Source organism: Neophocaena asiaeorientalis, unplaced genomic scaffold (assembly GCF_003031525.2).
Source record: "Neophocaena asiaeorientalis asiaeorientalis breed wild unplaced genomic scaffold, Neophocaena_asiaeorientalis_V1.1 scaffold123, whole genome shotgun sequence".
Classification (NCBI taxonomy): domain Eukaryota; kingdom Metazoa; phylum Chordata; class Mammalia; order Artiodactyla; family Phocoenidae; genus Neophocaena; species Neophocaena asiaeorientalis.
The window spans coordinates 11393278-11417024 of NW_020173666.1; the positions used below are offsets into that span (position 1 = coordinate 11393278).

Consider the following 23747-nt stretch of genomic DNA (forward strand, 5'->3'; position numbering starts at 1 on the left):
GCGGCCCCTCCCCGCTCCCGGCCCAGCACAGACCGCGACACGCGGCGGCCGCCGGGCCCGGGCTCGGCTGCCCTCTGCTGGGAGAAGCGAAAAGCGCAGCCTCAGGTTGGGCCCCACCGTCCCGTCCAGCCGGAAATCGACGCCGCCGAGTCCTTGAGAACGCGAACGTGGGAAGACTGGGAAAGGGGCACGTGGTGGGAGTGTAGACCGATCTTAGAAGGAAAGGCCGTCGTGGTGCATCAGGGGAGAGCGGGAGAGGCAGCCCTCTGCGTCCCACCGGGTCCCCGAGATGGGGACATTTGCCCTGCATCTACCGCGTGCACAGTGCTGGCTGCATGGGGGCCATGGTTGGCAGGGGAGCAGGGCGTGGGCCCAGCTCCTCAGGAACCGGCACATCAGGAGAGGGACGGCCAGGCAAGCGGTAGGGCCACGTGCAGCCCAGTGGGATGGGGGCTGGCGGTGCAGGTGGCTTCAGAGCAGGCTGCAGGACTCATGTGAGTGTGGGGCACACAAGGGCGTTCTATCAGTGTCCTGGGTTGGCTTTGAACAAAGGAAATTTATTCTCTCAGAGAAATTTATTCTGGAGGCCAAAAGTCCAAAATCCAGGTGTCGAGAGGGTCACTCCAGTCCGTCGGAAGGCTCCAGGGGAGAATCTGTCCGTGGCCTTTCTCTTAAGTTCTGGGGTTCCCTGAAATCCTCGGCGGCCCTCGACTTGTAGACACATGACTCCAGTCTCTGCTTCCCGTCTGGTCACCTGGCTGTCTTCCTCCACGTGCCTGCGTGCCTTCTCCTCCTCTTATAAGGACACCAGTCGATCTGATGAGGTCTACAGAGTCCCTATTTCCAAATAAAGGCACCTTCTCCGGTATTGGCTTAGGACTTGGGCGTGCCTTGGGGGGCTGTACATGATTCAACCCGTATCACTCATGTTGGGGTGTGGGCGGGAAAGTCCAGAGGGGAGCTTGGGCTTCACTCCAGAGGCAGAGAGAATGTGGAGAGATCCTGATGACCTAATCTAATCTGAGAGGCGCCAGGCAGGCAGGAGCCAGGATGGAGACAGGCTTCAGGAGGTGGGGCTGTGATTCTGGAGAGGGAGTCGGGGCATTTCTGCTTCCCCTCCTGGGAACTGGACTTGAGGACTGTCTGGGGGTTTAGATCAACCAATATACAGTAGGCAATGTTTTCTTATTCTCAAAATTATTTTAAAAGCTCTGTTTTTTTTCTAGTTCAAAGAGCGATCCATGGTCACTTAAAAAGAAAAAATCCGTGCAGAATAGTGTAAAGAAGATTATCAAAATCACAGGAACCTCAGCAGCCAGTGATAACTGCATGTAAATAGATTCATATATATGTAAATGGTTGTGATGATGCTGTTCACGGTGAGAATCACGCCACACAGCCACCCTCTCTGGAGCTGTGACTTTTGCCAGCACTTTATAAATTTAGTTATGTAGATTCTTTTTAAGGCGGCTATTCTTAGCTCAAAATTTGACCCACAATTAGGATCAGTGTTGCCTCTGCAAGTGGCAGTTGCCTTGCTCATGTGGCCCAGAAGATGAGGCAAGTCCCGTCTCCCCAGGTGAGCCCAGGTGGGCTTGGGGGGAGGCCACAGGGGGAGGCAGGAGACCCAACCAGGGTGAATAACCAGGGTCATCGCCAGAAGAACCAGACGGTGGCTGAGGGAGGGGTCACACCTCAAGTGCAAAGGGCCCAGAGAAGGCGGGAATGTCCTCAGCTAGCTAAAAATAGTCCCCCAATTTTAAGCAATACCTGTTCAGATTTAGGTGAGGTGGTGCAAGCAGTCATTATGCGAAGTATAATGTTTACAAGCCGATTTCCCTGGAAAAGTTCTCAGTTGTGAGTCCAGGATTATAGCAGCCCAGGGTCTTTCACAGAAATAGAAATTTTAAAATGTCTCCATGCATAAAATGTTTTTTGTTGAATTTATCACAGACTCCAAGTCAGGACTTCGGATAAGCCCAGAAATAAGAGAGTGACAATGGGAAGATTTCAGCGGTATTAATTTTTACAATTTATACCCGGTCCGCTTCTGAAAAGGGTTTTAGGCCACTTCCAGTGAAAGACACGTGCACAACAGGGTTGCCAAAATGGGACTAGAAAGTTGGAGACTCATTCAGGAGGAGGAGGATGTGAAGAGGAGATAAACCTACTGTAACTCAAGGTTAAACTTAGTGCCAAGCGTCCCGGCAGCTCAATGACGAGGGCCTCTGAGGGAAGGTGACAGGAGGGTCCAGCTCTGCAGCCTGAGGGTAGAGGGGCAGGTTCAGTGCACGGCTGCAAGAGGACCTGGCTTGGATGGGGGGACCTGGACTGCAAAAGGGGACCCACCTGGCCCTGGCCTCCTCCCAGGGTCTGTCCTCTCGAGAGAGGCCTGCCCTGCTGGGGTTCACACCCCTGGGCCCGAGGAGCAGCGAGGGGCGGCTAGTGGGACATCGGGTGTCAGCTGGTCGTCCACACGTGTGTGCAAGCAAGGTCCTGGCAGTGCAGGGTAGGGCCCAGTCTGAGGGAGAGCAAAGGCCACCCTGGGTCAGGCCACGGGCTCTCCCTCCAGTGCATCCTTCACGGTCAAAAGAACCTCCCCCCCGCCCCCGCGTCCCCAGCAAACTGTCAGTGCTTCAGGGAGGGGCTCTCTAATCACCATCGTGTCCCCCCAGCAGCTACCAGGCACTTAATGATTGTGCTTCAAATGAATGAATGATTGAAAGGAAATGCCGGGACGTCCCTAGTGGTCCAGTGGTAAAGAATCCGCCTTCCAATGCAGGGGACGCAGGCAGGTTCATTCCTGGTCAGGGAACTAAGATCCCACATGCCTCGGGGCAACTAAACCCGCACATCACAACTACTGAGCTTGTGTGCCTCAACTACAGAGCCCTCGTGCCACAACTAGAATGAAAACCCGCACGCCACAACCAGAGAGAAGCCCGCACGGCAAAGAAGGATCCCACATGCCGCAACTAAGACCCAACACAGCCAGAAATAAATAAATACTAAATAAATCTTGAAAATAAAAAGGATATGCCAGTTTCATAATGTCACCAGCTCAGAAACCTCCATGGACTTGCCATTGCTTAGAGGTAAAATCCCAGCTTCTCACGGGTCAGCCAAGGCTTTCTACGAAGACTCCCTTCCCTCTCTGCCAGGCCTCCTAGGAGCCCTCCTTCCCCGGCTCCTCTCCACCCAGCTCCGCAGGCTCTCCCCTCTGCCCCTCCCGGGCCGTTCTCTCAGGTCTGAGGGGAAGAACTCTCGTCAAGCTGACGTTTACTGTCACCTTGTCTCCCTGCCCAGGAAACAGCTTGGGGACTGAGCCGGGTCAGACGCGTCCAGTGCCCACTGCTCATTTCTGAACGAACCCCTGTGCGGGGCTCTGTGCGCTTCTGGGGTTCGTGTGCCCCTCCGCGAGGTCAGGGAGTGGAGGTGCGCCTTCCTCCTGGCTGCCTGGACAAGAGTAAGGGGTCCTGCCTGGGTAAGTGAACTGGCGGTGACGAGAGAGGGGAGGGTGGCGAGTGGGCCTTGGAGGGTGACAGCCCAGGGGACGGGCATATTTCTCAAACTCGGGAGAACGCAGAATCAGGAAGTGTGGAACTCTGGCTTTCACAGAAGCCTGAGAAGGTTGTTTAACAGAGATGCTGTCCTGTGACACCTTTTGTCCCGAGCGCCATCATCGGAGGTAGACACGGAGTAGGGCCGCGGTTCTCAGCCTGTGGTCCCTGCACCTGCGGCGTCAGCGACCCGGGGAACTCGGTAGAAAGGCAGATTCTCGGGCCCCGCCCCAGACCGCTGACTCGAAGCCGTGGGTGGGGCCGGGACCTGTGTTTTCTCAAGTGATGCGGGTGGTTCTCATTCGGGCTGATTGCTGTTTGAGAACCAGGGTCTCGGCAGAGCAGCGAGGTGCAGAAGCGCTCCTTTCCCCACTGGGGTGAACCTACAGGCCCTGTGCGCCCTCACCTGGGCCACCGAGGCGCCCTCTGTCCCCCCCTTAGATGCCCAGTGGCCTGAGCTCTCAGGGCTGCGCTGGGGTGGAAGGGGGCCCGTCCCCGCAGTATCTGGGTCACCCGCAGGTGTGGCCTCTGAAGCCCAGGCCCGTGGGCCTCCCACCCGCTGGATGGCGGGTAGAAGGTGCGCAGGAGCTGGAGGCCCAGGCCCTGGGAGGAGCCTGCGCGGCGGAGGCGGCGGCGGCGGCGGCGGGGTGAGTAGGGCGGCGTACACGCGAGCGAGTCAGGGCTCACTAGCGGAAATCCACTGCGCCTGCAGCACGGGCCGGGGGTCTCGGGAGCTGGCTGCCGCGTCCAGCATTTCACCCTCCCAGCAGCGGACTGGGGAGTTCTTGTGCCCATTTTAGAGACGGAGACAGCGGGCCTGCGTGGGTGATTTGCCCGAAGTCGTCCCTGCTGGAAGCGGAGGGGCTAGGTTTGGGGTTGAGGCCGGGAGGCTGGAGGAGCCTGGGGAGGGGGGGGTCCGGTGGGATGGAGCAGGAAGCGAAGGGACTCAGATCTCCCCTCCTGCCACCAGCGGCCCCTGGAAACCCCTTCCCAGAGGACAGCCCGCCTACCCGGGCGCCGTGTGACTGTGAAGAAAGCTTTAAGGGCTGACCACGGGGCTTGTCATAAAGGAGTTTTAGCTGCGGAGAAAATGTTTATCGGCGCATAACGGGTGGTGCTGAAGAGACTCTTGGGGGCTGACCGGGAACAAGGACGAGGTTTGGGGCCTGACTACCCAGGCCAGGAAGCAGGGGCGCTGGGCAGAACACGGGCCTCCCAAGAGCAGACCAGCCGTTGAGAACAAGTCATCTTCAGAGGGAAGAGGGAGGCGGCTGCCAGACTGCTGGCACCACCTACGAAGAGGCAACGGAACCGAGCGGGACACACAGTGTCGCAGCATCGCTCGTCCACAGGCCCTTGTTCCGAGAGAGAAAAAGTAAAGGCCGGGGCCGGTGCGCCTGCCGACATGCTGCTCACTCAGTCTACCCTGGAGAGCTCGGGGCAGGTCCAGGCGCAGAGCGCCCAGAGAAACAAGGGAAGTCCTCGAAAGCCCCAGGACTGGGACGCCCAGCCTTGACCTTCTGCCAGCCAGGAGATTGGGAGGACGTCCCCCGGGTTGGCCTAGATGTTCCTCTGCTTAGGAACAGGATCTTGTCTCTCCGGGTGTTGGAGGAGAATCGGAAGACAAGCAGCTGGAGAAAGTGTAGGCGAGTCAGAAGACCGAGGCCGAGAGGGCGGTGTGCCAGCATCTTCTGGCCACCACGGAAGAAAGCAGAGAGGGACATGGAGAGGAGGGGGCGGCTCAGGGGGAGCGCGTGGGCTGCCCTGCAGCAACGGCTGCTGCTGGACTGGAGGCGCTTCGCGTTTAGCGGATGCACCTGAAGTTAGTTGCCAGGTGATTTTAGGAATGCTTTCCGGGGCAGACCAAACACACGCGGCACTCAGAGCTCCCCACCTCCCGGGACGCCACTTAGCTCAGGGATGCTGCCGTCTAGAGAAGGCGCTGTCTCTGGCCCGCCCTGTCACTGACCACCACTGGATGTGACGTGGTTGGCGTAGCTCTTGGGCTGCTGAGCAGCTACTATGAGCGGGTGATTTAGAAGTTTGGAGCCTCAGAGGAGAGTCATTGCCCCCGGTCAGGACAGTTCAGGGCCGTTAAGACTGTCAGCCTGTCGTGTATTTGAGAGAGCTGTTTTTAACTTCAGTTCTTAAAGCCCAGGCACGGGGTGTGGCATTACACATGGATGCCGGAAGGGATGATATTAACCCGCCGGCCCGAGCTTTTCTAATAACTCCTGCGCCTCCCGGCACACACAGCCCAGGAAAACCAGCCGACCCGCGCCTTTGTCATGCTGGGTAATTAACTTGTGCTCAAAACGATTTAGCGACTAGCCAAAGAGTCAGATGTACTGCCGAAGCTTACATCAAAGGCACAAATTGGGTAGATTAGGTAGAATTATTGGGCTTCTTTCCAGAGCATATTAGGTCCACAGGGAAGTGGGTGGTGGGTTGGTCTCTGCCTGACTTCAGTGAACGGCGCTGCGCCCGGGGGACCGAGCCCAAGGTGTTCTGTGCCCGTCCTGCTCTCAGTGCTCTGAGAACTTCAACTCAGGGGCTCTGGCTACAAAATAAACCTCCAGCCCAGAGAGGAGGAAGGAGCCTTATTTCTAGATGGCATTGCCAACCAATGGGAAGAGAGTGAGCTTTCTGAAGTGAAGTGAGAAGTGGCAGGGATTTTTTTTTTTTTTTTTTAATTTGTTTGCAGGGAGAATGCTTCCCATTCATACCTCTGGGTCCCCGACCAGGTGCTACACAGCGAGAATTGGCCAGACATGAGGTCACCCCGAGTAATACTTGTTCTTCCGGATCTTCTCTGTTCCTGCTTGGCAACTCAGAGTTGGTGAATGCATTAGGATCTTGCTTTAAATTTTTAATTTTTGGACTATCTAGTCATAGGACTGGGAGTTAGAAACCCCAGCAGGGGCCCAGGGCTCACTTCGGAAACTAATTTTTATCATTCTGATGTGCTTTTATTCTCCCGTGTGTTGGTGGCTGAGGTAGATGTGGTCTGCATGGATGAGAAGGCAAGTGTCAGTTTCTCCAGGAGCTGGATGTGTGGTCCTGGACTTGTGGACCCTCTTCCCAGTGAGGAAGCCCCTGCCCCCACTTCCTTCTCTCCCTTCTCCATCTGGTCCTCCCTCTGCCCTCCCTCCCCCTCCCTTTCCTCCCTCCCTTCCTTCTTTCTCTCCATCCCTTCCCATTCCCTCCCATCTCCTTCTTTTCCTTTCTCCCTCTTTCTCACTTCCTCCTTCCCTCCCTCCCTATATTTACTAAGGGCTTAATCCTGAACCTGAAGAAACTACACGAGGATGAATATCTGCTTCCCTGTCAGGGATGCAGGTGTTTCTCTAAGGCATCACCTGACCCTGTGTTTTAACCCAGCCCTTCCCTGCTCCTTCAGTAATATTGAAAAGTTAAAGCAAATGCACTCCTGAGAAGAATCTGGATTCCACCCCCAACTCAGTATTCGTAGACATATCAGAGACGTCAAATTTGGACACCACGGGAATTGAAGAGGCACAGGGAAAACTGGGATTTGTTGGGTCGGAGCCCCATCCTGCAGGTTGAAGTGCCATCCACCTCCAACTCTGCATGAGCCTGAATAAGGCACAGGGAACCCATCTCCCTGCATTCTTGGCCACCATAGTAGAGCCTGTCTCATCACTTACTATGTCGAAGAAAAGTCTCCCTTTAAACAGGGAGTTGGAAGACTTGATAAAGTGCTGTTTCCACAGATACTTTACTACAGTCATGCGTAATAAGAATCTATGAAAAGAGAACCAGGGCTGGCGTAAGAGCAAGCTCAGAGCAAAGGGTTTCCTCAATCGTTCTTATTTTTTAACAAGGTCTTATTTTAGCTTTGTGTGAGATTTACTACTAGCACTTCCTTAGTTTTGTAAACTCTGTCCCAGCTGAAGGATCTGTAGCTAGCTGTGGCCACTGTGGACTGAAGGGAGGTGGAAGGATACAGGTAAAGGTGGTGGCGGTGACGGGGACCGTGACCGTCCGCCCCTGGTAAGTGCCCAGCTCGTCCAGATGAGGATGTCTACCTTTTGGGCTTCGCTCACAGTAGGAAGCGAAAGGAAACACAGCCTCCAACAGGGACAGTTGGAGAAGACAACCAGTAGTAATAAAGTAAAAATACACACCCTCCCATCACCCCGGTTGGCAGAGCCAAGGGACTCTGCAGAGCTTAGCACAGCTCCGTAGAGAGCGTCAAATGCGAGCTTTTACGCTCAGCTTTGTCCACTTGCTCTTTGCAGGCAGCGGGCCCTTGTGCTGGAGTTCCAGGCAGCCCCCTGGCTGTGTCCTGTGGTGTTTTCTGTTGGGCTGCAGACCTACACTCCCACTCTAAGCCCGGGGCGTCAGGGGCAGTGTGAGGATGAATTTCTGGAGCATTTTCAGGTAAGCAGGTAGAAGGTGTTCTATAAATGTGCCAAGCTTCCTTGGTTTGCCTAATTTAGATTCTTAGGGGAGTCCATTAAGAATGGCTCGTACGCTTCTGTCATTAACATTTATACGGAATCTTGTTTTTTTTGTTTTTTACTATGGTTTTGTTTTCTTTTTTAGTAAGTGATCTTGCCTCACCAAAGGCAAAAGGCCTCACCTAGCTTATGTAAGAAATATAAATTAAGGTCCTGAATCACTCCACTAGTACTTGGGCAGAAAAGTTGAACGCTGCGTACTTCTTGATAACTGTGCTACTATAATTTTCTCCAAAACTGAGTAATCTGCCGTCAGACAAAATCTGCTAACAGCCTCACTCATTGTTACGAGATTAATGTCACTGCTTGCGGGAGATGCTTCCTTTCCTCTTCTAGACTCGCAAAAGCACAGCCTTTGATAATTACTCCTGATAACACCAACACAGAAACCCAGATCCTTGACATATAACTCAGTGACTCGGCAGAAAGGAAAAACATCTCACTTGCACTTGATAAAATTCCATAAAAATGTGTATTTTGCTAACTTTCATGAGAAATTTAACTATTTGGAGAAATTTTATATTTTCCCTGGCTGATTTTCATTTGTACCTAAATGTTTGTTTTAAAGAAGATACAGAACCAAACCTAGGAGAGATTAAATTTTGCCCCAAGTGAAATTGCTAAATTCAGTGGATTTTAATTACCTTTGTCCCCATGGGCTTTCCCCACCCCCACTTCATTTCTTTTACGTTCCTCTTAGGTTACAAGGATTAATTTGCAAGCTGAGTCCCACACTATCCGTGAGACTAAGCAGAATGTACGACAGGCGAGGTGATGAGGTGCCCCCTTTTGACCGAGCAGCTGAGGCAGGTTTTTTCCAGCGTCAGCCTGTGTCAGTGCGATGGAGGGAGGGTCACCTGCGGTCACACCTCGGCTCTGCGGGGCCTGGGCAGCGGCTCGCTGTCTCTCCCGTCATTAGGATCCTTGTTTCTTGTAGAGACAGGCCGCAGGGCATCTTGTGCCCTATTTTTCATTCCCAGTTTGTTCAGAAACTGTATTTTCTTAAGTCTGAAAACAGCAGCCGCCCATGGATACGTTTTTACAGGGCAGCAAGAACCTACCAGAATAGGCGTTTGTTTTTCCCCTTGAATGAATCCTGAGGCCCTGGAAGTCGCCCCCTGCCCACCACGGCCTCTCTACATACTCCACGCTGCTTTCTCCAACAGCTTGGCGCCGAGACTCTAAAGCTTAACGCTGAGCCAGCGTAAGCGGCGTTCTTACGGGAGCCGCCTTAATGGCGGCTTACGCGTGAAGTGGGAACGACGTGCTGCCCACCCTCTAAACAATTTCTAGTGCTCAGCCTCCATGAAATGGACTGCTTATGGCAAGATGATGTCTGCTCTGCTCCTTTTTAAGTCTGTGAAAAATGTCATCCTGGTTGATAGGGTGATTAAAACTCTTTATGGTCCAGGAGATAAATGCGATTATGTTTGTCATGCTCTACCCAAGATGAAGACAGCGAAGGAGGCAAACCTGAGATTCCATAACATTTCCCCTTTTCCATATCCAGGAACATTCAGAACTCAGTACACAGATGGTACTTCACATAAAGAGTAACATTATCTGTTAAACACTTTTCCTTTCCATTAACCAGTTTAACAATATGCCTCTGGTATAAAAGGAATAGACAAATGACATCTTCTGATATCTGAGTTCTGACTGTAGAAAAAAATCACTTTAGTCAGTCATATTGCTTGTTTTTCTTTTAACTTTCATCTTTGTTACTTCATTTTGGCTTTTAAAATGCAACTGGAGCCTATGCTTGGTACCGGTTCTAGGGAATCTATCCCCATCAACCTTTCCTCAGCAGGTGATTCACCATCATTATTATGGGAGTCATCATCGTGTCCGTCCCCCCACCCCCCCATCCCTTAAGGACAACAGACGCATATGGGAAGGGTTTTGTAAACCTTAGGCATGTCACACAAACATTCCTTCCTTTAGGCTTCCAGGTGGGTGGTGGCACACCCACCACCCACCTAGACTCAGACTCATAATAGGGACAAAAACCTGTTCAGTTTTCCTCCCAATTTCCTTCCTTCATTGCATTTGAAGACTAGAGCTATTTTGTTAGCAGAGATTTAGTTTAAAATGAAAGGTGGGTGAAGTTATTTTGCTACTCCACATACCCTGAGATAAATTTCACAATCCTTTTCTTTTAGTCTTGGATTTTAAACAGGTTACATAGGAATCCCAGGTGCTGAATACACCTGTTTAATTAACAATACAGCAATTTTAACAGGGTAACACAGTCCAGAGAAAAATGTTACATTAGGCAGTTGACATTTCATTTAAAATTTTTTCTTAAAACTAAAAGGTTTCATTTTAACAGATAAATTTCAAATGTACTTTTTTAAACTGATTGTTAATTAGAGCCTAAGCAATTATAAAGAAAATACACCAATGATATTCAACCAGAGGTTAATTTTCTGGTCATACTGACATGTTAAAATACTTTTCTTAAAATTTTAATTTACCTGAGACTCAGTTCTCAGGTATCTTTTTGGTTAAAAATATTTGTTAAGATAGGTGATAATTGGACTACTTTTATATTGACAACTGAAATAAAGCTATAAACAGTCAGTGTTTCGGGACCCAGAACCAACTTGTCAAAAAAGTACATTTTATACCCATAATATCGTTATTTTCACATGATTATCCTTTCAAGTTATCATAATCTGTTACTGGCTTCTTGTCTAAGAATTTACAGGGCCTAAGGTGAGGCTGTCAGGTAAATGACTGGCATATACAAATCAAAGACTGTGTTCAGGACAAGAGAGACACACCCACTGCCTGATGGACAGGATTCACCCATTAACCCGTCACTTTGGAGTCTGCCTAACAGGAGCAAGTCCTCCGAGTTCTGACAGCCACATACGGACAAGAAAGGCTGCTGAAACTTATTAGACTTAGAGGTACTACTGCTGTTAGTCTGTGTATAAAGATTTTCCATCATACGTTATAATTTTGTGTTTCAGGTAAAAAACTTGGTTTCAACTGTTACAGTCATAGAAGTATTTCCCCTGGGATTTCCTCCACATAGAGAAGGTACCCATATAATTATTTTTAAATAGTCTTCCGCCCTCCCTCCAACACCCCCCCACCCCCATATGAGCATAACCAAATCAGTTGTAATGAAGTACAGCACACAGAGATGACTGTCGGCCTCCTATGGGGACACTGAGTGCCATCCAGCCCACAGGCTCACTCAACAGTCTGCATGTGTTCCTGAGGAGAAATCCGTCGAGTCCCTTTGCTGTTGTGACATCTCCAAAGCCAGCTTTTCCTGTAACAAGCGTTCTGGACTTCACCCACCATGCTCATCTCATTTGGATTTCAATGCTTCCTCCCATTCAACAGCCGATTCAGAGTTCTTGGGAATTGCTGGAAATATTGATTGCATTTTACTTCGAAAGTCTTTTATCTGAAAGATGAAAAAAAAAATCAGTCATCAGATGTTAAAAGATGGGATAAAGAGCCAAAGCAATGAGAGACGTACCCCGTTGCTGACCGACTGATACATCGTTGCTGTGGATACCGGGCGAAGGAAGACCAACAAAAGGTAAAGACTGTTCTCGCTGCCTTGAAAGACAATGAGACATACCTCTTGTCTTTTTCCAAGTATAAGTCTATTGGGCCTTAAATAACATACAACTCCACTCTAAATCTGGAAAGCAACAGGCTCTAAATCGTCAGCCCTCAATGACATTTATTTCCTACCAGGAGAATGGTATGTGTTGTTGGCCTTCATATATAAAGATGCAGCTGAGAATGGGATTTCTATCTAAATAAACATACTGAAGCCATTCAAACTTAAAGAATTTGGGGGCCAGAGGGAAGGAGTGGGGAGAAGTAACTTAGTAGGGGGTAAATAAAGAAGGAATCAATGGCAGATAGAGTAGCATGTTTTTATGTGCCAGTGTTGAAAAATCTATGTAGAGGTTTTCTCAGCAGAGGGTGATTTGGAATCCGAGAGTCAGAGCAGGAGGTTGGAAGATCCTGACACGCAGTGTCAGTCCACCTAAGTGCGCACCGCCCTGAGCGAGGGGAACACTAATTTATGGGAGGTGGGTAATCTTTACCTTAGACAATACTAGATCCACACTCTTTGATTCATTCTTTTCACTGAGATGGTCCTGTTCTGAAGACGGTGTTTCAGAAGCGCTACAGCACAGCACTGCAATGTTCTCATCAGCCATATCCCAACCATTACTTCCCAAGGATCCAGATCTCCTCAGTCAGATTTGTGACGCACCCTGAACTCACAGCAAAATGTAAGTCATTCTTGGAGTGATTTTTGAGAGTCGGCTAGTATTTTTTTTTTTATCTTGATGCTTACTTATTTCAACTCGAAGCTGAATCCTTGTAGTGTTTCCAAATTCAGGTGGTGCACCCTGTGGGGACCTGTAAGTTCCTAGTCATTCATTCCAGTCACTGTAGCACCATTTTAGCACAGACCCTGCTATCAGGTGCACCTCTCTGTTCAAAGCCCAACTCCACTGCTTGGGAAATCTGCTTATTTTAAGGGGTAGTTTCCATGTGTGCAGAATGGAGATAATTACCTGCTTACAGAGGGTAGTACTCAATATATTAGCTAGTGTCACTACAGCATCATCACAATGTACTGTGTTCCAAGAACAAAGCTCGTGTGGATATAAGTATTGTGGTGTGTTTGTCAAAAGCATTAATTTATAGTTATATCATTTTGGTTTAAATATTCTGATACTGGAAGACATAGAAGGTTATCCATCATATGTAGTCTGGAGGAGGTCCATGCCCACTATCTTTGTTTGGGTCTCAGACACCAGTCTTGAAGACACACACACACACACACACACACACACATATACATATCCACGACATGTGTGTCTCTCCCTAACCCCCTCTTCCATGCAGCTCTCTAGTTTGTAGTGTGATGAAAGGTTTTCAACTAAAGGCAGTACTGTATCTGACTGGAAATGTAGTTCTAAATAGCGTTTCTCGAGTAGAGACTCCTGACAATTTGGCTGTCACAATCGCAGGGGATTACTGTTTGCATTGGGGGTGTGTGGGGACGTGGGGTGGTGCTAAATGTCTAGGGTGGCCAACAAAAAGAACTGCTTTGTCCAAAATCCCAAGAGTGCCCCCCTGGAAGAATCTTGCATGGGCTTTCTCAGTTGAAAGACATCTCTGGCCAGGATCTGCAACAAGCTGCTTGGTTCTTTCCCTTCACCTTTCTGGTTGAACACCTGTTACAACTGAGCCTAATGACAGAGTTTTCCAGTGGGGTATCAGACAGCCAGGGCATGAACAGAATCATTTACCATCCCACCTTCTCAGGAATCTGGAACAAGGTCAGTCGCTGAGAAGGCAGAGGCTGGGACACTCAGATGAGGCCTGGGTAGGAGAGTGCCGAGTGGCTGCTCCACTTCAGCATGGGGGCTGCTGTTCCCATTTCCTCCTCTTGGCCCCATTTTTTTTCTTTCCTCTAATTTCCTAAGTATTATTTACTTGTTTCCCAGGGTCATAAGTGAGTAACTGAACCACTAGAAGGAATCATATCTGAAAAATAGCCAACTAGGAACAGACAGGCTTCAGAGCAAGGTGAAGGAAGAGAGACAAGTGGGATAAAGAACGCCATTTAGTCCTCTTTAAATGTACAGCTGTGGAGGAGTTCAGTCAACATGGCAGAGAAGAAGGACCTTGAGCTCACCTCCTCTCACGAGCACACCAAAACCACAACTAAGTGCAAAACCACCATGGACGAAAAGATCAGAAAAGATCTTCTACAACAAAAGACGTAAAGAAGGAACCAGAAGGAGAGGGGTAGGAATGGTGGCCTGGTAATACAGTTAAGTCCCATATCCCCAAGTGGGTGACCCACAGACTAGAGAATAATTAATTACATTGCATAGGTTCTCCCACAGAAGTCAGAGTTCTGAGGCCCATGTCGGGCTCCCTAGCCTGGGGTGTCCTGCACTGGGAAGACGAGCCCCCAGAGAATTTGGCTTTAAATGTCAGTGGGGCTTAATTTCAGGAGTCCCAGAGGACTAGGGAAATAGAGACTTCACTCTTAAAGGGCACACACAACATCGCGCATGTTTTGGGACCCAGGACAAAGGCAGTAATTTGGTAGGAGCCTGGGCCAGACCTACCTGCCGGTCTTGCAGAGTCTCCTGGAGAGGCAGGAGGCAACTGCAGCTCACCTTGGGGACACAGACACTGGTGGCAGCCATTCTTGGGAGCTCCTCCTACCACTTGGACACTGGTGCTGGTGGGTGCCATTGTGGAATCCTCCCTCTAGCTCATTAGTGCCAAGACCTGACCCAGTGCTGGGATGCCTCAGGCCAAGCAACTAACTGGGCTGGGGACACAGCCCCATCCATCAGCAGACAGCTGCCTTAAGACCTCGTGAGCCCAGCTGCCTTTAGACATGGCCCTGTCCACCACAGGGTCCAAGACCCAGCCCCACCTACCAGTGGGAAGGCACCAGCTCCAGTATCTCCTGGGCCTGCCCCAGCCCTCCAGGAAGCCTGCTCTAGCCTCTGGACCAGCCTCCCCACCAGCAGGCCAACACAAGCTTTGGGACACCCTGGACCCTGTACCCAGCTGTGTCAGGAACACCCCCCACCCAACCAGCCATCTGACACCAGCTCTAAGACCCTTGGGCCCTGTCACCAGCCTCCAGGACCAGGCTCTGCCTACCAGTAGTCTAGCACTAACGCCAGGACCTGGCTTCATCCACCAGGGGGCAGACAACAGCCCCAGAATCTTCTGTACCCTGACTCCACACACCAGTGAGCCAGCACTAGCCCCAGGGCCCCCTGAGGTTCTGCAGTCAGCTGCCTCGTGACCCGGCCCTGTCAACCAGCAGTTGGCAGCTTCCGCACAAGGCAGGGTCTGGCACCCAACTGGACTGGGGGCCAACCAAACCTACCAGACCACCCACACAGTCAGCCTGTCACAAGAGAAGGACCAACCATAGGGGGAACTCCTAGAGCATACGGCTTGGGTGATAAGAGGGAATTGTGTTGCTGGGACACAGGGTGTCTCCTACAGAAGGCCACTTCTCCAAGGTCTGGAAACGTAACTAACCTACCATATACGTTAAAACAACAAAACAAAACAAAAAACAGGCAAAATGAGGTGACAGAGGAACATGCTCCAGACAAAGGAACAAGGTAAAACCTCAGAAGAAGAATGGAGACGGGCAATCTACCCAAGAAAGTGTTCAGGGTAGTGATCGTGGAGGTGAACAAAGAACTCGGGAGAAGAATGGATGCATAGAGCAAGAAGTCAGAAGTTTTTAACAAAGAGTTAGAAAATAAAGAACAACCAGAGATGAAGACTACAACGACTGAAATAAAAAATATACTAGAAGGAATCAACAGCTGACTGAATGATACAGAGGAACAGATCAGTGAGCTGGAAGACAGAAAAGACATAGTGGAAATGACTGATGCTGAACACAAAAAAGAATGAAAAGAAATGAAGGCAGTTTAACGTCTCTGACCAGAGACGTTATCAGTATGTTTTTAGAGAGTGATACAATTAACATCACTGCGTGAAGCTGTTAGAGCTTAAAACTGATCAAGCGTTCATTATACAACTTACGATTGTTATCATTTACATTTTGCTCCATTAGGTTTTTGTGCCAACCCTGTGTATATTACAAACGTAAAATTTTCAAAAATGATGCATCATGAAATTTTGAGTGAAGAATAAGTTTTTGGTGAATTTTATGCAGATATTTTCTCTGTCTGAGCAACATATGCCAACTGGTGTCTCAGCAGATGATAGCTCTTCAGAATACACTTCTGATTCAGATCATGTGAATATAAGACCAAATAAAGACAAAAAACCTTAGTGATTGACTCTGATACAGAAAGTGAAAACAGAACTCACGGTGCTGGAGAATGCTCCTTTGCTACTACAAAAGAGTGGATTGAAGACAACATTTCATGAAGATTAGAAGACTTTACAGGTGTGTCAGATTTAACTACTGAATGTAATAACCCGCAAAGTGTTAGTGAAATAATAACAATTACTTTTTGGCCAGCCAAAATAAAAATTGCTGGCCACAGGCATTAGTTTCTGCAGAAATCCCCTGGTCACACACTAATATTCACATTATAGGGGTCCCTGAAGGAAAAGAGAGAGAAAGGGGCTGAGAACATATTTGAAGACATAATAGCTGAGAACTTCCCTGACCTGGGAAAGTAAACAGCCATAGACATCCACAGAGTCCCATAAAGGATTAACCCAAAGAGAAACACACCAAGACACACAATTAAAATGGCAAAAATTAAAGGTAAAGAGAGAATATTAAAAACAGCAAGGGAAAAGCAACAAATAACATACAAGGGAACTCCCATAAGGCTATCAGCTGACTTTTCAGCGAAAAGAGTGACACCATATATTTAAAGTGATGAAAGGGAAAAACCTACAACCAAGAATACTCTACCCAGCAACTCTTGTGTAGATTTGATCAAAAGCTTTACAGACAAGCAAAAGCTAAGAGTTCAGCACCACCAAACCAGTTTTACAGGAAATGTTAAAGTAACTTTTCTAAGAGATAAAGAAAATGCCATAACTAGAAACATGAAAATTACAAACTGAAAAGCTCAATGGTATAAAGGCAAACACGCCGTAAAGACAGGAAGTCATCCACACACAAAGCTAGTAGGAAGGTTAAAAAACAAAAGTAGTAAAATCATCTATATTCACAATAAGCAGTTAAGGGATACACAAAACAATTAGATGTAAAATATGATGTCAAAAACAGTAATTGTGAGGGGAGGAGAGTAGAAATGCAGGGTTATCAAAATGCATTTGAAATTAAGAGATCAGCAACTTAAAACAAATATATATGTAATTCATATATATATAAAACTATATATATACATATATATGTATATAAAACTATGTATATATATGTATCTCACTATATAAAAACCTCATGGTAACCAAAAACCAAATTATCTATAATAGATATACACATACACAAAAAGGAATCCAAACATAACACTAAAGATGGTCTTTTTTTTTCCCTTCTTTTGTTCTTTTGTGACTTGATGACTTACAAAAACAACTTCCAAATAATTGACAAAATGTCAAAAGTACATATCAATAATTACCTTAAATGTAAATGGAAGTGTTCCAATTAAAAATCAGAGTGCCTGAATGGAAACAAAAACAAGACCCATATATGTGCTGCCTACACGAGATCTGAAGACACACAGACTGAAGGTGAGGGGATGAAAAAAGATATTCCATGCAAATAGAAATCAAAAGAAAACCAAGGTAGCAATACTTATATCAGACAAAATAGACTTTGAAATAAAGGCTGTTACAAGAAACAAGGGCACTGCATAATGATCAAGGGGTCAGTCCAAGAAAAAGATATAACAATTGTAAATATATATGCACCCAACATAGGAGCACTGAAACACATAAAGCAAATATTAACAGACATAAAGGGAGAAACTGAGAGTAACACAATAATAGTAGGGGACTTTAACACCCCATTTACATCAATGGACACATCATCTAGACAGAAAATCAATAAGGAAACACTAGCCTTAAATGATACATTAGACCAGATGAACTTAATTGATATACACAGAACATTCCATCCAAAAGCAGCAGAATACATATTCCTTTAAAGTGCACATGGATCGGGATAGATCACGTTTCCACAAAACAAGCCCTGGTAAATTTAAGAAAGTTGAAATGATGTCAATCATCTTTTCCGATATGAACACTATGATACTAGAAATCAACTACAAAAACTGCAGAAAACAAAAACACGTGGAGGCCAAACGATATACTACTAAACAACCAAACACTAAACAACCAATGGATCACTGAAGAAATCAAAAGTAAATTAAAAAAAACCTAGACACAAATGAATACTAAAACACAATGATCCCAAACCTATGGGATGCAGCAAATGTAGTTCTAAGAGGGAAGTTTATAGTGATATAGCTTACCTTAGAAAACAAGAAAAATATCAAATAAACAACCTAACCTTACACCAAAAGGAACTAGAGAAAGAAGAACAAACAAAACCCAAAGTTAGTAGAAGGAAATAAATCATAAAGATCAGAGCAGAAATAAATGAAATAGAGCCAAAACAAAAATCAAACAAAAAACCCCAGGGAAAAAGCTGACAGTATTTCCTCTAAGATCAGGAACAAGACAAGGATGTCCACTCTCACCACTTTTATTCAACATAGTACTGGAAGTCCTAGCCACAGCAATCAGAGAGGAAAAAGAAATAAAAAGAATACAAATCGGAAAGGAAGAAGTAAAACTGTCACTGTTTGTAGATGATACTATACATTAAAAAAATCCTACAGATGCCACCAGAAAACTACTAGAACTCATCAATGAATTTAGTAAAGTTGCAGGATACAAAATTAATATACAGAAATCTGTTGCATTTCTGTACACTAACAATGAACTATAAGAGAAATTGAGGAAACAATCCCATTTACCACTGCATCAAAAAGAATAAAATGCCAATGAATAAACCTACCTAAGAAGGTAGACCTGTACTTGGAAAACTATGGCAGTGAGGAAAGAAACCGAAGACAACACCAAAAGATGGAAAGATATACCATGTTCATGGGTTGGAAGAGTTAATATTGTTAAAATGACCATACTACACAAGGCAATCTACAGACTCAATGCAATCCCTATCAAGATAGCCATGGCATTTTTTCACAGAACTTGAACAAATAACTTCAAAATTTGTATGGAAACACAAAGGATCCCAGATAGCCAAAGCAATCTTGAGAAAGAAGAACAGAGCTGGAGGAATCACACTCCCTGTCTTCAGACTATACTACAAAGCTACAGTAATTAAAACAGTATGGTACTGACACAAAAACAGACACATAGATCAATGGAACAGAGAGCCCAGAAATAAACCCATGCACCTATGGTCAATTAATCTATAACAAAGGAGGAAAAATATACAGCGGAGAAAAGGCAGCCTCTTCAATAAGTGGTGCTGGGAAAATTGGACAGCTACAAGTAAAAGAATGAAATTAGAACATTCTCTAACACCATACACAAAAACTTAAAAATGGATTAAAGACCTAAGTGTAAGACTGGAAACTATAAAACTCCTAGAGGCAAACACAGGCAGAAAATTCTTTGACATAGCTGTCTCCTGAAGCAAAGGAAATGAAGGCAAAAATAAACAAATGAGACCTAGTTAAACTTAAAAGGTTTTGTACAACAAAGGAAACAATCAACAAAACGAAAAGACAACCTACTGAATGGGAGAAGATATTTGCAAATAATATGACCGATACAGGGTTAATATCCAACAAATATCAACAGCTCATACAATTCAAAATTTAAAACCCAATTAAAAAATGGGCAGAAGAAAAAAAAAAAAAATGGGCAGAAGAACCGAATAGACATTTTTTCAAAAGGACATGCAGATGGCCAACAGGCACATGAAAAGATGCTCAACATCCCTAATCATCAAGGAAATGCAAATCAAAACTACAACTTCACCCCTGTCAGAATGGCTATCCTCAAAAAGGACACAAATAACAAATGTTGGTGAGGATGCGGAGAAAAGGGAACCCTTGTACTCTGTTGGTAAGAATGTAAATTGGTGTAGCCACTGTGCAAAAAAGGATGGCGGTTTCTCAAAAAACTGAAAATAGAAGAATCATATAACCCAGCAATTCCATTCCTGGGCATATATCTGAAAAAAACAAAAACATTAATTCGAAAAGATACATGCACGCCAATGTTCACAGCAGCATTATTTATAACTGCCAAGATATGGAAGCGACCTAAGTGTCCATCAACAGATGACTGGATAAACATGATGTGGTATATATATATATATATACAATGTAATACTAATCAGTCATAAAAAGGAATGAAGTTTTGCCATTTGCAACAACATGGATGGACTTGGAGGGTATTATGCTAAGTGAAGTAAGTCCAACAGAGAAAGACAAATACTGTATGACATCACTTATATGTGGAATCTAAAAAATACAACAAACTAGTGAATATAACAAAAAAGAAAACAGACTCAGATACAGAAACCAGTGGTTACCACTGGGGAGAGGGAAGGGTGGAGGAGCAACATAAGGGTAGGGGATTAAGAGGTGCAAACTATTATGTATAAAATAAGCTACAAGGATATATTCTACAACACAGGGTATATGGCCAATATTTTAGAACTGTAAACGGAGTACAACCTTGAAGATTTTTGAATCATTATATTGTATGCCTGTTACTTACATAACATTGTACATCAACTACACTTCAATGAAAAAATTTTTAAAAATTTTACACCTGTGGGAATGGAAACCCAGAGTCTTTACTTATACCCTACTTATAAACAGGGCCTCAAGTTGCTTTCAACAGTAGGGCTCATAGAAAGTTTTTAAGCTTGTACTATTTGTAGTATATGGATAGTAAACGAAAACCTTCAGTTTTTTCCACCTGTTTCAATTGCTGATATGCAGATCAGAAGTGCCGGTCTTATCAGTGATACTCTAGTACAGGCCAACAGAACATTCCCCTGCTTAAAACTGTGCGTGACAAAAGATTTAGGGATTGAGTACATTTAAGCAAAAATCATTATAAAATAAATGTACTGAATTCCACAATAATAATTACAGCTATTGCCACAGAACCATCCCCCTAACCTAAAACCCCAAAAGTTTGGTGAAGATGGGGCATGCTGGGAACCTGAGTCTCCATCTAGCAACTCAGCTTTACTCTGAAGCATTTTCCAAATTCTGGGACCTCCTCTCTGCAGTCCTCCTCTTTCCTCTTTCATCTCTGACCAGGGAGAATTTTTCCATGATTATGGACCACAAACCTACCTTTCTAAACAGGGCCACTCTGTACTGCACAACTCCAGGGGCTGCTCTCCACAAAAAATAAGACACAAATGGCACTCCCTAGGCAATGAGCCCACTGCTCCAAGAACCGCATCCTTAAGTCCCAATGTTTGTGTCCAACAGTGCTGGGTTGTAATATTATCAGAAACTACCACTCTCCAAGGCAGCAGTTCTCAAAGAGTGTTATGACAATTGGAAAATGTATTACAAGTAATTTGTCACTAACATGGACATTCTGATTGACTTTTTAGATATTAAAATAGATTCAAGATCATGTCTCCAATAATGTTTACTACTCTCATTCACACCTCAACAGCTTTTTAAAGGGCGATTTAGCCGGTATGCCAGGAGTGAAACATGGGATATGCTATACATTTACCATGCATGTCTTGGCAAGGAAAAAAACAACACGAAAACTTCTGGTCTAATATATAGTGTGCTGAAAAATTACTTAAAAGCTGAGGCTATGCCCCCAATTTAATTTGAGAAAACCCTTACAGCATTTATTCTAATAAACAGACAGCTATTGGAATTAAACGTTTCAAGTTTTAGGGCTTCCCCGGTGGTGCAGTGGTTGAGAGTCCGCCTGTCGATGCAGGGGACACGGGTTCGTGCCCCGGTCCGGGAGGATCCCACGTGCCGCGGAGCGGCTGGGCCCGTGAGCCATGGCCGCTGAGCCTGCGCGTCCGGAGCCTGTGCTCCGCAGTGGGAGAGGCCACAACAGTGAGAGGCCCGTGTACCGCAAAAAAAAAAAAAAAAGCTTGAAGTTTTAAAACATCTTTGCCATTGACTAGCTCACTTAGCTTCAGTTTTCTCACTTGCAGGTACAGGACTGCTGCCAGCCTCGGTGCTGAGGTTAGAATAATGAAAGCTTTATAGGACCAACTGATGAGAAAGCCTTTGGACATGTCCATAATTACAGTGCCAACGGTCACTTTGAAGAACCAGGAAATTCAGCTTCTTCATAAAACAGAAAAAGACTATAAATGTTCCCTGAACAGGAATAACAGTGTCTGCCATTTGAGATCACCTATGTGCCGGACACTACACCAAGCAGTAGGCTTTTATTCAGTCTTCACGATTCTGTGTGGCAGAAATGAGGACCACCACTTCACATATGAGAAACCAGAGGTCAGAGAGGTTAGCCCACCCACGGTGATCTGGTTTACGAGTACGATGGCCTGACTGATATCCAGGCTCTTTCCCCACAACCACCCTGGTTCTGTGACCTGGAAAGACAGGGCACCTCTACAAACTCTACGCCTGTGCCAGCTTTCAATACAAATGACTTAAAAAGCCTATAGTGTGTGTCTCTTGTGATGGTGACCGTGTTACTGAGAATGCTGAATGGCAGACTGTTACCAGTACTCACCGATGGCCAGTACTCATCTGCTTCTGGATACAGGGGGCTATACTTCTCTACCCTCTTGAAGTCAGGTAACCATCTAACTAATTCTGGCTAATGAAACATGAGGAAGAGAGATGTGTGTCACTTCCAAGGTGGAAGCACATTACTGCAAGTGTTCAATTCTCCAGGCCTCTCTTCCCTTTCCACAGCAATCATGGAAACCTGTGTTGCTGCAGTGGCTGGCGCCTCAAGATCAAAGAAACTTGAGGTATGAGGCCAGCCTGTGGAGCGCAGCTTCCCTAGAAAGTTGTGTACACCCAGTGAATTTTAGGAGACAAATAAACCTTTGTTATTATTATTTTTTTTTGCGGTACGCGGGCCTCTCATCGCTGTGGCCTCTCCCGTTGTGGAGCACAGGCTCCGGACGCGCAGGCTCAGCGGCCATGGCTCACGGGCCCAGCCGCTCCGCGGCATGTGGGATCTTCCCGGACCGGGGCACAAACCCGTGTCCCCTGCATCGGCAGGCGGACTCTCAACCACTGCGCCACCAGGGAAGCCCAAACTTTTCTTACTTTAAGCCACACAGCTGGAGATTATTTTTTACTATAGTATAACCCAGCCTATCCTGACTGAAGTAGCTGGTGAAGAGAATTACAAAACAGACATAAGGCAGGCTCTGATCTCCTTCAATATTACATTAAATTTGGCTGAAACATGGCTGAATAAAAATTCAAGGGCTGTACAAAGGGGAAGAGAAACTTGGTGCAATTAAGCTTAAAAAGGTTTTAAAACCACCTGGAACAATCAAAGCACCACTTTTGCCACCTTCAGGGAGCTCAGCACATCGATTAATCCCATAATATGACACAGCTTCCTGGGTAATCAGAACATTTTGATATTTTCAATGAAATAGTATGGTTCAATGAAATAATAGGGGAGCTCTGATCAGCACAGTTAAGTAAAGGGTCAGTTTTTGGGGGTGGACCACTGTCCTATGTCTACTTGATAAAACTAAATAAGCAGGACTGGCTTAATTTAGAAAGCAGATGCTACGGGCTTCCCTGGTGGCGCAGTGGTTAAGAATCCGCCTGCCAATGCAGGGGACACGGGTTCAAGCCCTGGTCCGGGAAGATCCCACATGCCGCGGAGCAGCTAAGCCCGTGCGCCACAGCTATGGAGGCTGCGCTCTAGAGCCCGCGAACCACAACTACTAAGCCCGTGTGCCACAACTACTGAAGGCCGCACACCTAGAGCCCGTGCTCTGCAACAAGAGAAGCCACCGCAATGAGACGCCTGTGCACCACAATGGAGAGTAGCCCCTGCTTGCAGCAACTAGAGAAAAGCCCGCGCGCAACGAATACCCGATGCAGCCAAAAAAAAAAGAAAGCAGATACTAGTACGTTTCAATTTTGATTAGGCCTATTGATATCCACATCAAACCTGAGATATGTTTGAACATACCATATCATTTATTTAATATTCAATTGAA

General features: G+C 46.4%; 1 protein-coding gene and 1 long non-coding RNA gene across 2 annotated transcripts in view; one reads left to right on the plus strand and one right to left on the minus strand.

Annotated features, from left to right (window-relative positions):
* Positions 1 to 10180: 10180 nt before the first annotated feature.
* The window catches only part of TMEM242 (transmembrane protein 242), a 45830-nt gene continuing 32263 nt past the window's right edge, over positions 10181 to 23747 (minus strand). Inside the window, exon 4 of the mRNA XM_024747995.1 lies at positions 10181 to 11468. Coding sequence (XP_024603763.1) covers positions 11370 to 11468 — 99 coding nt within the window. The 3' untranslated portion in view covers positions 10181 to 11369. The remainder of the gene's footprint in view (positions 11469 to 23747) is intronic.
* On the plus strand, positions 11477 to 22207 carry LOC112401639 (uncharacterized). Its single transcript, XR_003003607.1, has 3 exons — positions 11477 to 11606; positions 12175 to 12318; positions 21735 to 22207. It is a non-coding gene; the product is annotated as an uncharacterized LOC112401639 (long non-coding RNA).